General features: G+C 33.6%; 2 protein-coding genes across 3 annotated transcripts; both read right to left on the bottom strand.

Annotated features, from left to right (window-relative positions):
• Positions 1-992: 992 nt before the first annotated feature.
• Positions 993-5,279, bottom strand: LOC130801293 (serine/arginine-rich splicing factor RSZ22A-like). Of its 2 annotated transcripts, none has more exons than XM_057665112.1 (6): positions 5,077-5,279; positions 4,765-4,869; positions 4,501-4,589; positions 2,939-3,176; positions 2,624-2,743; positions 993-2,169 (listed from the first exon to the last, which is right to left on the bottom strand). In XM_057665112.1, the coding sequence occupies exons 2-6, from the start codon at positions 4,851-4,853 to the stop codon at positions 2,133-2,135; spliced, it is 573 nt and encodes a 190-aa protein (XP_057521095.1). In that variant the 5' UTR covers positions 4,854-4,869; positions 5,077-5,279; the 3' UTR covers positions 993-2,132. The 2 variants fall into 2 exon arrangements, with proteins under 2 accessions (XP_057521095.1, XP_057521094.1); XM_057665111.1 differs by having other exon boundaries at positions 5,115-5,279.
• Positions 5,280-7,004: 1,725 nt separating this feature from the next.
• Positions 7,005-7,550, bottom strand: LOC130801132 (uncharacterized). The gene has a single exon (XM_057664898.1). The coding sequence runs from the start codon at positions 7,548-7,550 to the stop codon at positions 7,005-7,007; it is 546 nt and encodes a 181-aa protein (XP_057520881.1).
• Between the last annotated feature and the right edge of the window lie 7,883 nt (positions 7,551-15,433).

Genomic DNA, 15,433 nt, shown 5'->3' with positions numbered 1-15,433 from the left:
TAAAATTAATTAAAGCATAGAAAATGAGGAAAAAAAAAAGGAAAGCATGTGATACTGTTACACACACAAATGGAGCCAGCCCAAATTGACGATCTCATGAAACCGTCTTGTCGAACTTTTTGTGTATATTAAAAAGACATAATTTCTAAATAAACATTTATACAAGTTAGAGATGTATAAAAAAGGAAAGAAAAAAGGAGCAAAATAGTCATTTACAAAATTATTTTTGCTAAAAATAATATAAAAAATTACTTAAAATAATTCAATATTTTTTTAATTTTCCTACAATAATCACATTGATTATCGATAAAAAATCCCAACAATAGAGGATATTTTCCTAAAATAAACTCAATAATCGAATGATTTGTTATAACAAGTTTTATTTTTAAAAAGAAAAAATAAATTAAGATAAAATCACAAAAAAAATGTAAAAAACATTTTGAAAAATTTTCTGATTTTTTTTATTATTCAAAAATTTTTAAGTAAAGTTTCAAAATTTCTCAAATTTTACATTAACTTTCAGTTTATTTTTTTGATAAATTACCTAATATAGCAGGTTATCAGATTACTCAAATTTATTCTAAGTAAATACCCCATAAATTTGAAATCATTCATAGTTAATCGGGATTACTGTAAGAAAATCATAAAAAGATTAAATTATTCTATGTAATTTTTTTAAAATAATAATGTAGCAAGTAATTCAGAAGGTAGAAAAAAGAAGATATAGCAAATGAAGTACATTATTATTTTCTTCATCCCTAAAAACATATTACAATTATTGTACAAAGATTAAAAAAATGAGACGATTTGAATTACGTAAAGTATATTTTTACTAAGAATTCAAATGGGTAGAAAAAGAAACGACAAGAAATGAAAGAAAATTGGCAGTGTGTTAACAGTGACAGAAAAGAAAAGAGATAATGACATAGTAATAGTATGAATGCTACACAGAAATGAATACCAAGGATGCTTTTTTTATGATGCTACGCAAATTCATCAATGCAAATGCCCATTGATAATTGACACCAAGAAACATGACCGACCATTGATCACTTCCAATTCAACAAGACTCAAGAGCAAGTCAGTCCCATGTTTGAGAACATGCAGTATAGTCTATAGAGCTCTCTCGCCTCTCGGATCAATGAATGTAATCTCACAAATAAAGGCATGCAGTAATCTCACAAATAAAGGCATGCAAAAAGACTAACGTAATATATGAAAAGAAATTTGCCCAATCAACTACTACATAAAACCATCCTCCCACAGGCCATCACTGCCTTTCACCCCAAAGGAAACAAAAACTAGAAAAAGTTAAACCTAACAAAGCAGCAGAACACTCAAGATTCCACAGGTTCCGCAAGTTAATCGTACTTCAAAATACCTAGTCATTGGGACCCTATCGAGGAGCACTTGAAATAACAGGTTCTGAAAAGTATCGACTTCTACAATTGCCTGCCAGAATAGATTCATGAAATTTGTGTATCCAGGTAAACAACAGAAAAAAGTTGCACTAAGATATGAAGGAGATGCATCATGCTGGCGAGATTCAGTCAAGAAACAGCTTTCCAAGTGCTGAAGCCAACCTGGATCCACAATAGATCAAAATTGAAGATCCTGGGGAAGGCAGTAAGGAACAGGGGAGGGAGAAGGATCATGCTGCAGATTGAATTAAGCAGGGCTTTTCCAAGTGATGAAGTCAGCCGAGATCCACAATAACTCAAATTGAAGATCCTAGGGACGGCAGAGAACAACTAAACCACAGAGGAAACTAGAAGCAGACTACCAATGGCGTAGAAGCAGAAAACCAATGACGCAGAAGCAGAAAACCAATGATGTAGAAGCAGAAGGAGCACACTACCAAGTACCAATGTAGCAGAACCATGAAGAGACCTCGTTACAAGAAAAAAAAGTACAAAACTTAGCCAGCTATTTTGCAATGTATTCAAGAGTAAATATAAAAGAAGCTACCACCATACACAAGTTTAACCCAAGGTGTCAATTAACACAGTAAGAAAAGAACTTAACCAAAAAGATCTATGGCTGCAGGCAACACCCAGCTTAAACAGAATTCATCGCTTTCCAAGCATGACTACATACATGAACCCAAATATCCTCATAGTACACAACCCAATTTAGCTCCTGCTCCGGCGTCGCTCTCTTACACCATTTCTGCACGCATAGAGAGAACAATTCAACAAACATTACTTACAAAGGATTCATTATCTATCTTCTGACTGGAATGCAATTTTATTTTTTTATTTCAAAGGCCATTGAGACCCATTTTATTTCCCATTAACTGGAACAACCTGTATACAATAGCCAGGAAAGACTAATGAGTAACTGTGATGCACAAATGCTTTAGTCTAATTGATTTGTTAACTTGTCTTTAACACAAAGCCATATTGACCATACATTCCCCCTCAGCAATGACAATAAGAAGAGTAGACGTGATGCACTATTGCTCTTATCTAATTGACGCTTACCACAAAGTATTTTTGTTTGAAGTGAATAAAATAGTACAAAAAGAAGGAGGATCCTTTTGAATTCACATGAATGCCAGACTAAAAGGGACTAGTCACAGGTCTAATAAAAAAGTTTACGAGGCAAAATAGAGGATTTTTACCCGTTAGCATAAGGCAGCTCTTCACGAGCACGGAAAGGTGGTGACCTGCTGTAGCTTCTTCCACGAGGTGAGGGACTCCGACGCCTCTGAGGCGGAGATCTACCACGGGGACTGTAACTCCTACACAAATAAAATAGATGGAAATGTGTGAAGTCGGTAACACCATCCAACTCAAATAAATACACATTACCCTTCCTACCTCCCAAAAATACTAGAAAATAAAATGCTACAAATTTACAAGGGCATTGGCCAAACAATTAATACAAGTCCAGCCATCAGAAGGATTTTGATAGAAAACAGAATTGGTGTCCATACCTCCTACCATAACTTGGGCTCCTTCTGTATCTTGGGCTGCGGCTGCGGCTACGGCGCCTTGCTCCACCGCCTCCACCACCACGTGCACGACATTCACGAGCAAAGTGACCTGTCTCCCCACATTCATAGCACTTCAAATCAGAACCACCTCGCCCACGGCCTCCACCCCGACCACCGCCTCCACCTCCACCAACGCCTCTAGAATTGTGTGAAAGCTCAACTCTCCAACCATTTTTACCTGAAAGAATGGTAATGCCAATTGTCAACAACAAACAAAACAATGCTGATATATTAGAAAGAATACAAAGCTATCATATGTCCATGTCAAATGTCTTCTTTTTTTAATTTCAAGTCAAATAGTGGTGACTTTAACCTAAAGTTTTCAAAATATTGCCAAGACAGTTCAGTGAAAATAGTGGTCATTGTTCAATGCAGCAGTGAACAAAAACAAAAAGCTTACAACTCAAATCTAGAGAAGATGGGAGACAGAATTAAAGGGGTTAAACAATGATTCTGTTTGTTTTACTTTACTGGATCTATACAGCATGTCAGCATCCACGAGAAACAACAATGTCAGAGCCTTAATCCTCAAATGATTAGGGTTATGGGATGTGACTCAGTTTTACTAAGCTAGTTGTCAAACATAAAACTCACCCTCCTCCTTTATCCAGTGACCAACAAGTAGACATTAGTATATTACACTCAATTGATAAGCTACATTAGTAAATATGGAAAAAATGCTAAAATTTAAATCAAAAACAAGGAACACCTTGCTAACTCAAAAAGACTCAAAAAGGGAAGTCTCAAATATAAAGGATAAGTTTATAAATAAACATCCCTTATCATTTTCAATGCTCCATCTCTTGTGTTTGTGTTTGCTTTGTCATTCCGCATATTGTATCATACAAGTTTTAACCTTAGTCATACACCTTGTTCACATGTTATTAAGTCGCATTTCTCAAGTGAAAAAAGAGGGGGCATAAAAATATTTTTAAAAAAATTAAGAAGATCTAATAACGGAAAAAACATCCACATAGCTAAAACCATCATATTACCATTTGTCTAAAAAATACTAGGACCACCTATAATCTTAAGATCACCTTTTAAACCTCAATTCAAGTATAAGATGTTTTATAAATATATCATCCACAAAATGGTCTTAGACAGTTCACTGTAACAACTGACGTAGTTTTGAAACTGATTTCACATTCCAAACCGACAAACATATGAACTTCGTTCCTGGTGCATTACCTAGCTACCTTCCTACAGACTCAATTTCCGTATGCAGAAAAATAGACAAACAAAGAAAGGGACAATCAAAATTCAAGTCCACCTTCATCATAAAGGTTGAAAACCATTACATCCCACTAGTGACAAACGAAATGAAGCACAGGAAAAGACTGTCATTAACAACGAACATATAATTACAAAACAAGAATAACGCAGACTTGCAAAAGCAGATCATAAAATATAAAGAATTGACTAAGATTTAAGAGCAAGCAGTTAACAGTAAAAACATAAAAGTACATGGCTTCAAAAATAATAAATTGACAAGACAATACCATCCAAAGCATGGATTGCATCTTTTGCGTCCCTAGTATCATCAAAATCAATAAATGCATAGCCTGGAGGCCTCCGTGCAACCCATACACTGCAGAAAAACACCTGATTAAGGAAACCATACTATGATGGGTGTAAATTGTAATAATACTAATCAACATCTAATGATTTGTATAAAGATTTTTAAAACTACCATATCCAGGAAAAAAAAACTTTGAAGATTATATGCTTAAACATGGCACAATTTATGCAATTGAAGAGCTGACCTTCGTATAACGCCGAAAACGCGGAACTCATCTTCAAGATCACGCTCAGAAACGCGTGCATCCAAGTTTCCAACATAAACACGCGACATTCTGCAGAATTAATGCCTAACATAAACAAAAAAAAAACAATAAATACATACGGAAAGAAGCCCACAAGAGCATACCCAATCTTAATTTCTTACTAAATTATGAAATGAATTAGATTGTTTCGATTTCAATCAATATCAATAATTAAAAACAAAACAAGAATTAGGGTTAGAGAAAAGAAATAATGGAAAGCTTGGAAAAATAAAAGAAACGAAGAAATCTAACAATGAAAGATTAGGTTAACGATTAACGGGAAAGCTCACGACTAGAGATAGAGAGGCGGGGAGAGCCGAACTTCAGAGAAGAAATCCCGAAGGGAACGACAGGAAAGATGAAGGCTGACTGGCTGAGTCTCTACTCGCTGGAGACAGCTTCAAGTTTGAAAACTGAAATAAGAGGGGAGCGGACCTAATTAATATGACTAGTTTATGGCTTTTAGGCCTTACTCCGTAAATGGTCAGGTATGTAGGGTTTATAGCAGAGCTAGTGGCCCGCCAGGCTCGATCCACTCAGCTCGAAAAATGAGCGGACTTGAACAAAGGTTTTTTAAAAAAAAATTTAAACATGTAACATCCGCCCGCCAAGATAAATAGGCGGGTAGCGACGCGAAAAAGGTACCCGCGGATATACCTGCCCGCCCACTAAGTTTAATATATTAATTATTAAATAATTAATTCTATTGATTATGAAACTAATAGTCTACTGTTTAGTACTACTAGTTTACGTTTAGTACTACTAGTTTACTACATATCCAACTTTAGTAATTAGAGTTCGTACCACTTAAATAATTTTTTTAATTTATTATGATTGGAGAGCTATATGTCTGAACTTTGTACTCTGTGATAAGATAAATCAATGATACAATGCCTTTGTTGGATTATCCAACATAATGTTAATATACATGTAATTTGAGTATTTTGAGACTTTTATGTATTTGGAGTATTTTGGACAATGTATTGTATTTTAATTGTTATTAAAACTTAACTTTATAATTTGTATTATACATTAATTTTTATAAAGATATTATCAATGGTACCCATGTATTATAGAAAAATAACAATGGTACCCTAGTGTATTTTAGCGGTACCCCCCAAGTATATGCTAATTACAACCGTGACACTAATAATGATTTTTCCGTTAAATGTCCGTTAATTTTTGAATTTAACCTAACCGTGGTAAGTTTGTAATTGTTTAAATATCCAGCATCAATTCAAACACACGATCTTCTTCTTCTCTTTTCCATCTCCTCTTCCTTCTCTGCTTCCATGGCCACTTCCTCAAGGATCTCATCATTCTGCGGTAAGGTGTATTCGGGTAATACCAAAAGACGACATGGAAGCCTTAACGTTAATTCTATTGAAGTTGGTGATAGCTGGGTAAGGTTGAAGAAATGTTACTGTGACCCAAAAAAATTCTATGATATTAGGGTTTCGGGTTCAATTAACAATCTGGGAAGAATCTACTACAAATGTATGTCGTGCCAAGCATTTGAATGGGGTTTTGATGCTGATTTGAAGGAAAACATTGATGAAGCTACACCTGCAGAGGTACAAGGTGCTGCTCCTGTAATATTGAATGGCGAACAATTTAATGAACTCAAAGCAACTGTTGAAGGGCTGTCCAAGAAGGTTGATAGCTTACTTAAGGTTCTGGTTTTCATGAAAATTGTTGTAATGTTCTACCTATTATTGGTTTTTTTTACGATTGTAAAGTAAGATTGTAAGCGTTGTAATGGTTTCCATATATGTAAGCTTAGGTATTGTGTTGGTTCTTGTCTTGTAAAAGTAAGGTTGTACTGTTCATTACCAAAAAATTGGAATTAGATCAATTTGCATACCAAGTTGCTGCTGTTTATCCAACATCTTACATAATTAATACAATCTGGAATACAATCTTACATAATTTGCATCCATAATCATACATTAATTTTACAAAAAAGGATTAATCTACTGTTCATCCATTAGTTATACAAAAGAGGATTAATCTACTATGCATCAATTAGGTATACAAAAGAGGATTAATGTACTGTTCATCCATATGAAGTCAGAAGTTAAGTAATCACATTCACATAACACAAATACTAATCATTTTGCTTTGCTCTTTCCCTTGCACTTGGAAGTTGAAGCATCATCAGTGTTTGCTGCTGCTGCCTTCTATTTTTTTGTTGCCCCTCCCTTGCAACTGGCCTTATTGTGACCAAAATCCCCACACTTCCCACATTTTATTGTCTTGCTCCTCTTTGTCTTTCTCTCTTCATCATCACCTCTTTTTCGATTCCTACAAGGCCTACCAACACCTCTTTTGAGCACAGGAGGTAATATAGTAGGGTGTTCAGTTGCTGGCCACTTATCCTGGTCAGGGATAGGTTTAATGTTGTGATGATAGGCCAACTTATATTTCTCTACTGAATACCAATCATCAACCAAGGATTGTGGATCAAGACCTTCATGAAGTATCGCTCTCATTGCATGCCTACATGGTATGCCAGTGAGTTGCCACACATTGCAAAGGCATGTGCGTTGGTTCAAACTGACAGCCAAAGTTGATTTACCCTCCACCACCTCATACTCCCCTGGACTAGACATGAAAGCCCTACAAGACCTACTCTCATTGCACAATACTTGAACTCTCTTCGTAATTTTTGGACACAGCCTCTCCCATTCTTCATACTTCTGCCTCCTTGTTGCTAACTTAACCATTGTTACTCTCCTAATTCCCTCTAACAAACTTAACACTGGCTTGCACCTGTCAGTCCCTAGGGTTGCATTGAAGCTTTCCAAAAAATTTGTCTTGTTAACATCACACTTCAATTTAGGGTCAAATTTATGTTTCGTCCATCTCTCCTGTGGACCCAAATTAGCAAGCTATCTCCTTGCATCAGGGTTGTTTTTTTTCAATCTCATTCATGGCCTTTGCAAATGTGAAGGTTGAGAAGGCCCCACATGCTAGCCAAAACAATTGCCATAACTTAGGCCCGTGAAAACACTTTTTCCAGTTGGCACTAAGGTGTATGCAACAATACCTTCTTTGCACCTTAGGCTACAAATCAGTGACAGCCTTCTCAATTCCCTGTATTTGAAAACAACATATTAAGATTAGGTTTAGAAGATTATGCATAATCAATGAAATACCAAGTAATAAGTGTTGTTACCTTCTGCCTGTCAGATGTTATGCACCAATTGTCGCCTCTGTTACTTGGTTCCAGTACATGCTTAAGATGCCAAATGAAGAACTTCCAACTCTCTTCATCCTCACATGTAACAATGCCCCATGCCACTGGAAACATTTCATTGTTGCCATCAAGGGCAATTGCAGATAACAAAACACCACCATAATTACCCTTTAAATGAGCCCCATCCACTCCAATAACACTTCTACAACCAGAAAAAAGGCCCTCCAGAGATGCCTTAAATGATACAAAAATGCTCATAAATACTAGTGGTCTATCAGGATGTGTAGGGGGATACCAAGCACAATTTGCATATGAACCCTCGTTTGTTGATTTGAGAACATCACAGTAAGATGGCAATGCACTATATGATGTATCATGCCCACCATGAATGATACTCAAGGCCATGTTCCTAACCCTATACAAGCTTGGTCCATCTCAACACCATATCTGGACCACAAAAGCTCATTCAAAGCCTTACCTAGGATGTCATTATTAGCCCTTATGTCATCCAGTAAGGCATGGCATGCCCACTTCACTATTACCATAGGGTTTTTGGTTTCTAACCCCAAGCATGTGTGTTCAGCATTTTGAATTTTCTTGATAGCCCAAGTGACACCACCAGGCAACCTAGAAGCATGCAATCTTCACTCACATTTTGCTTCACTACAACTAATTGTGTACCTAAGTCAGTCTGCTTTATCAACAATCACTAGAAAACCAGATTGTATGCAATAATCCCTAATCACATCCCTCAAATGTTGCTTATCTGTAAACAATTGCCACTCTTTAATCACAATGTTCCAAAAACCTTTGTCTTTGTACAACTCCCCATTCTTATACAACTTAGTCAAATAATTATCAAAGTCATCACATTCATCATCCCAAATTGGTCCTTCAAATGGATCAAAATAATCTGCATCAACATCTTCCATCCTTATTCCATTCTCTACCTCAGCCTCTTTATCACTATCAACCAAAGACACAGTATCATTGTCACAACTATGGAATGACAGGGTTGGATTGAAAGATTCATCATCACTCTCACTGACCAATTATTGTGTTCTAGATGTAGCTGCAGCCTCCTTGTTCTGTTGCATCAATCTCACAGACTTTCTAATAACTGTCTTCTTAATTCCCTTTCTTTTCATAGTGGTCTTTGGGATTTTTTTGTTTGGGGATTTGTTTAAAGTTTTCTTAACACTTGTCTTTGGGGTTTTTTTTGGGATTTGTTTAAAGTTTTCTTTTGTGTTCTCTTTGGTGGTGTCTTCTTTTGTGTTCTCTTTGGTGTTGTCTTCTCCACATTATCTTCATCAGCTTGGTTTATCTCATTCAATAACTCAGCATTTTCAATGATAACATCATTGATGTTACCAGGGAATGGTGGATTTATCTCAACATGTCTTCTACTCCTTCTCAAAACAGGCAACTTGGGCCTAAACTCAGTCTTTGGTGGTTTTCAGCCCTTAGGCTTCACAATCTGCAATGGGGTTGGAATGGGGTCCACTTTTATATCAAAATCACTATCAACATCCTTATCATCCTCAACAGCATGTTCCTCAAGTATTACAGGTTCCTCCTCACAGGGTACATCAACATCCACATCATCAGTAGGTTGTTTCTCAGGTGTAACAGGAGTTGGAATGGGGTCCATATCATCAACAGGTTTTTTCTCAGGTATAACAGGAGTTGGAATGGGGTCCACATCATCCTCAACACTCAACATAGGCGGTTCCTCATAGGGTTGACTAGGGGTTGGAATTATCAAAACAACATCATCATCATCTTCATCATCAAGTTCTGCAGGGGGGGGGGGGGGGTTGGATCTCAAATCTTTCTTCTGTGCATTCTGCTTTAAGGTTTCCCTAAGCCTCCTAGCATTATCTAACAGGGCATTAGGTTTAGAGTCCCCTACATGGATGCAAATACTGTCCTTACCCATATTTCTACTAAATATCTCCAACAATGCTTTATCGTCAATTAGTTCAACATGCTTCTTTTTGTATACATAACTAAAACTGGGATGTTCAGGCGTCAAATGTTCCTCCCTCTCAGCCTTATCCCAATAATCAATAATCATGTCTAGCAAGTTAACTAGGTCGACATCTTCAACAAAAACTTCTGTCTCTTTACCCTTGTACACAAATTTCAACACCACACTATCATCCATTTACAATCTGTTAACACAAAAAATAAAAAACAAAAACAAAAACAACATCAATCATCCAATGCCAAACACATTCAGAATTCAAAAAAGCCATAAATTTTAGGGTTTTTCCATTACAAAAACGACTCAGAACACCTTTAAACCACAAAATTCAAGAACAAACCCTAAAGATCGGAATATTTAGGACGACAAAATAAAAAAAAATGTGATATTTTTGCTTGACATTTAGAGTAATAACTCAAACAACCCAACATCTTGCATGTACAGAAAAAAATGAGGAAAGAATAGGGAACTTACCAAAGTCAACAAAGGCAACAATGAGAAAGATGAAGCTTCAACAATGGCGTGATCAACGCAGGGAGATGATGATGAAGACAGAGTAAGCAAGTACGGGTTAGGAGGGAAAAGGAAGAGGGAAGCAAATGAATCACGAACAAACCATGGTTGGTTTTGAATGAAATTTAACGGAAAAACCATTATTAGTGTCACGATTGTAATTAGCATATACTTGAGGGGTACCACTGAAATACACTGGGGTACTATTGTTATTTTTCTATAGTTTAGGGGTACCATTGATAATATCTCATTTTTATATGATAAATACCCGCCTACCCGCAGGTCCCATTCGCTTTAAAAATGGGGGGTAGCGACAAAAAAATATGTACGCAAATGCGGGCGGACTATTGAATAATTAAGCCCGCGGGTAGATCTTTTAGGTACTACCCGATCTGCTATCCGCCTAAGCACGCCCATTATACTTGAGGGGTACCACTGAAATACACTGGGGTACTATTGTTATTTTTCTATAGTTTAGGGGTACCATTGATAATATCTCATTTTTATATGATAAATACCCGCCTACCCGCAGGTCCCATTCGCTTTAAAAATGGGGGGTAGCGACAAAAAAATATGTACGCAAATGCGGGCGGACTATTGAGTAATTAAGCCCGCGGGTAGATCTTTTAGGTACTACCCGATCTGCTATCCGCCTAAGCACGCCCATGAACACCTCTAGTTTATAATAAGTTATAAATTGAAAACAAAAACAAAGGTAAATTAATTATTAAATATATAATCTATGATCTATAAAAACTACTAATAAAGTAACAGGAGTGACATGTGTCAGACTCTCAGCGAAAATTTTCCTGCTTATTTTTTATTGACGTGGCAGGTGAATTTGTAGTAAAAATCATTTCCTGATATAGTACAATTTAATGTGCATAAAAAGATTTGTTAAGCAATATTATTTCTGATATATTTACATTGATAAAAAAGGTAAAAAAGTATTTACCTTTCTATATATATATATATATATATATATATATATATATATATATATATATATATATATATATATATATATATATATATATATATATATATATGTATATATATATATATATATATATATATATATATATATATATATATATGTATATATATATATATATATATATACATATATATATATACATATATATATATATATACATACATATATATATATATACATATATATATATACATATATATATATATATACATACATATATATATATATACATATATATATATATATATATATATATATATACATATATATATATATATATATATATATATATATATATATATATATATATATATATACATATATATATACATATATATATATATATATATATATATATATATATATACATATATATATATATATATATATATATATATATATATATACATATATATATATATATATACATATATATATATATATATATATATATATATATATATATGTATATATATATGTATATATGTATATATATATGTATATATGTATATATATATATATATATATATATATATATATATATATGTATATATATATATATATATATATATATATATATGTATATATATATATATATGTATATATATATATATATATATATATATATATATATATGTATATATATATATATATATATATATATATATATGTATATATATATATATATACATATATATATATATACATATATATATATATACATATATATATATACATATATATATATATATATATATATATATATATATATATATATATATATATATATATATATATATATATATATAGACATATATATATACACATACATATATATATATACATATATATATATATATATATATATATATATATATATATGTATATATATATATATATATAAGTATATATATACACTACTATAAAAAAGGGAAAAGAGAACACCTCAAATATGCCTAAGAGAACTCCTCAGGAGCGTTCTCCATGTCACAGTTCTCTTAGCCTAAGAGAACGCCCCTTTCTTAGTGTTTTCTTAAGTAAAATAAAAGAGAATATGTGGAACAAATAGGCGTTCTCTTTTCTTCACACTAAAGAAAACTTGCACCTTATGGAGGTGTTCTCTTTGCTACTTGTAAAAAAATCTACAACCCCACCAAAGAGAACACCTGCTTTAGGGAGGTATTCTCTTTTCCCTTACCAAAGAAAACTAGCAATTACTGGAGGTGTTCTCTTTGCCCCTGCCAATAACTACTAATAAAAAAGCCGTACAGTTACAATTTCCTTTTATTTTTAAACCACCATTTATATGACAAAAGACCTATATTAATAAATAAAAATACCAATACGATATAATTTGTACTAATCCATATATACCATTAAATATACGCGTTCATACATGCTATACCAACAGCAAAAATTATAAACCATTTCATGATATAATTAGACTAGAATTCAACTATACAATTATATTATTCCAAAAGTCAAATGTCATCAAAATTCTTCATGAATTCTAATCTTTAATAATTTCCATCCATATGATCTTATAACACATCATCCAAATCTTCTGCTTCCTTCTCCAATTTTTGTTGCCTATGTTTGACAACGTAAGAAATTCATAAATCTCGAACTTGATCAATGCTCTCCTGAGAATAAGTTGAAGGAGCCCCAGGGGAAAACTGCAAGACATTAATAATTCATTAAAATTTTACTAACCCAACTTATTGCAACAATGTGTCAAATAAAAAAAATTTGAGCGAAAATTTCGGCAGAGTCTCCTTTGTATATAGGACAACCCACAAATTGGAAAACAATGAAATACATCATAACCTGTCTCAATAACTAATCAAATAATATATTCCCAAAAAAATCAACTGCCCATAAATAAAATATGTCAAACAAATGTCAACTTTGAATCACACTCTCCCAATCTATAATACTTCTATTAGGGGTGATTTAGAAGCTTGTATGCAGTCAACTAACTCTACTTTTGGTAACCATCTTGCTGTTAGAAACATCACAACAACATGTAATCATAAGACCTATAAATTGCAGCCAAGAAAGAAAAGGTGAACATTGATGCCGAAAATCCAATCCATCAATATTATATCCAAATGTCATTGTGTTTCAATACCAATATCATAATGTTTGATATAAATTTTTGACGAATACTTACCTCATCCAAAATCAATTGTTGCCTACTTTCAATAGTCTCAAGCATATAACGGCATACATAATATCCACAGTATTTGGCGTCTTGAGGTTGACAAAGACACTATTACAAGAAATCAAAACAAACAAACGATGAAAAAATAATTAGAACATAGAATTTGTCATAAGTTTAGAACATGTCTAAACAATAAAAAAAAATTACTATAAAAGAACCTTACTTTTAGTTTGTTCCAACCAACTTTAGGATTCTTTTTAATTTTTTTGAGATCCTTTCGATGGAGCATGCTAAACTTCACAAGCCCCCTAGTCATTTACATATAAAGTGATTAAATAGATAGAACCTAAATAATATATCAAAGTAAAACCATTTACGATGCAATAGTATAGTACTTACTCATAAATAATTTTACGAGCATTTTCACGCACTTTATTTTCCACACCAGCAGGATTTAACCAATAAACCAATCCCTTCCATGGACTAATAATTGCTAACATCCAATGCCGACTACACAAAGATAGCATTCATACTTGCAAATCAATATCACTAAAGGGGATTCTTTTGATGAAAAAAAAACATTATTATAATAATATAAGACAACCACAAAAAAAACATTATTACATTAATGATTATGGAGTATAAGGGACCCTTATCAACCTACAAATGATGAAGTCCATATTCTACAAAGCATGTCATTAATGTAGGCTGTAGCTTGACAAAGTCACCCGAAAATTAGAAAGTAATCCAAGAGTAGTGAAATGGGTAATTCTATTGCTCCCAAAGAAATGATCAGACACTAATTTCAGAAAGGCATGGATTTTAGATTGTTTTTGACTCTTCAAATACTTGGGGATGTTTCATTATCATTTAATCATAGTTTTAATGTACTTAATGTTACTTAGTGTGATCTCTCCTATAAATAGAGAGCTCTCATACACTCATTATATCATCAAACACAACCCCTAAGCCAAACACATAGCCTTTTAATTTTATCTCTTACTCAATTGTAATACTTCATTTGTAAGAGTGTATACTCCTTTGATATAATATAAACAAGAAACTACACACGGCGGAGGACGTAGCCATCATTGGGTGACCTCCTTAAATCTCTGTGTCTCTTTGCAAGTTTTACATTATCAAACATTTATTTAGTTCATTGTTATTATTATCATTCATCAAAATTCTTAGCATCGTATCGATTTTGGCAATTATTTCAAAGGATGATTGATGAAAGTTGCAATGTTAGATTTAGGTAATTACCTTTATGGAAGCACAAATGGCATCCCGATTAACAAGCACTACACCATCTATCAATTCCTTACATATGCGAAAAGTTTCCTCCCCGACCACTTTAACAGCTACACCATCGGCAAATCCTCCAACTTTATCCAGCATAATTCTTTGTCCATGGTGTAATGACAGAGCCATTGCATTGGCATCAGATGGTTCCAGCCCTATAATTTTGACCTGATAAAAAAAGCATCGCATATATTATTCAAACAAAAGGAAATAACCATCACTACAGCAGGACCTGCAGATGAAGTTGCAGACATCAGAATTAGGGAGCTCATTGAACCAGGCAGAATAGCAGGCAAATGAAATCTGCAAGCTCCATCACTTTTCTTAAAATAAATTCTAGACATAAACAAAGAAAATTTTCCCTAATGCTTTGTTTTTTTTATGTGCAGCATATTTTCTTTTGGGCATTTTATCAATATACTCCTCTTCACTTGGCACATTATCCCC

This window comes from Amaranthus tricolor, chromosome 15 (assembly GCF_026212465.1).
Source record: "Amaranthus tricolor cultivar Red isolate AtriRed21 chromosome 15, ASM2621246v1, whole genome shotgun sequence".
Lineage (NCBI taxonomy): Eukaryota > Viridiplantae > Streptophyta > Magnoliopsida > Caryophyllales > Amaranthaceae > Amaranthus > Amaranthus tricolor.
Note: the sequence above shows the minus strand (reverse complement) of the source record. Positions and strands in the feature narration are given on the sequence as shown.

Excerpts from the sequence above, each read along its gene's own strand:
- LOC130801293 (XM_057665112.1), bottom strand. The coding sequence starts at position 4,853 with ATGTCGCGTGTTTATGTTGGAAACTTGGATGCACGCGTTTCTGAGCGT. Across the intron at positions 3,177-4,500 it reads TGCAATCCATGCTTTGGATG|GTAAAAATGGTTGGAGAGTT; the intron begins GTATTGTCTTGT and ends CCATTCTTTCAG. Across the intron at positions 2,744-2,938 it reads AGCCCAAGTTATGGTAGGAG|GAGTTACAGTCCCCGTGGTA; the intron begins GTATGGACACCA and ends TTATTTGTGTAG.
- LOC130801132 (XM_057664898.1), bottom strand. The coding sequence starts at position 7,550 with ATGGTTAAGTTAGCAACAAGGAGGCAGAAGTATGAAGAATGGGAGAGG.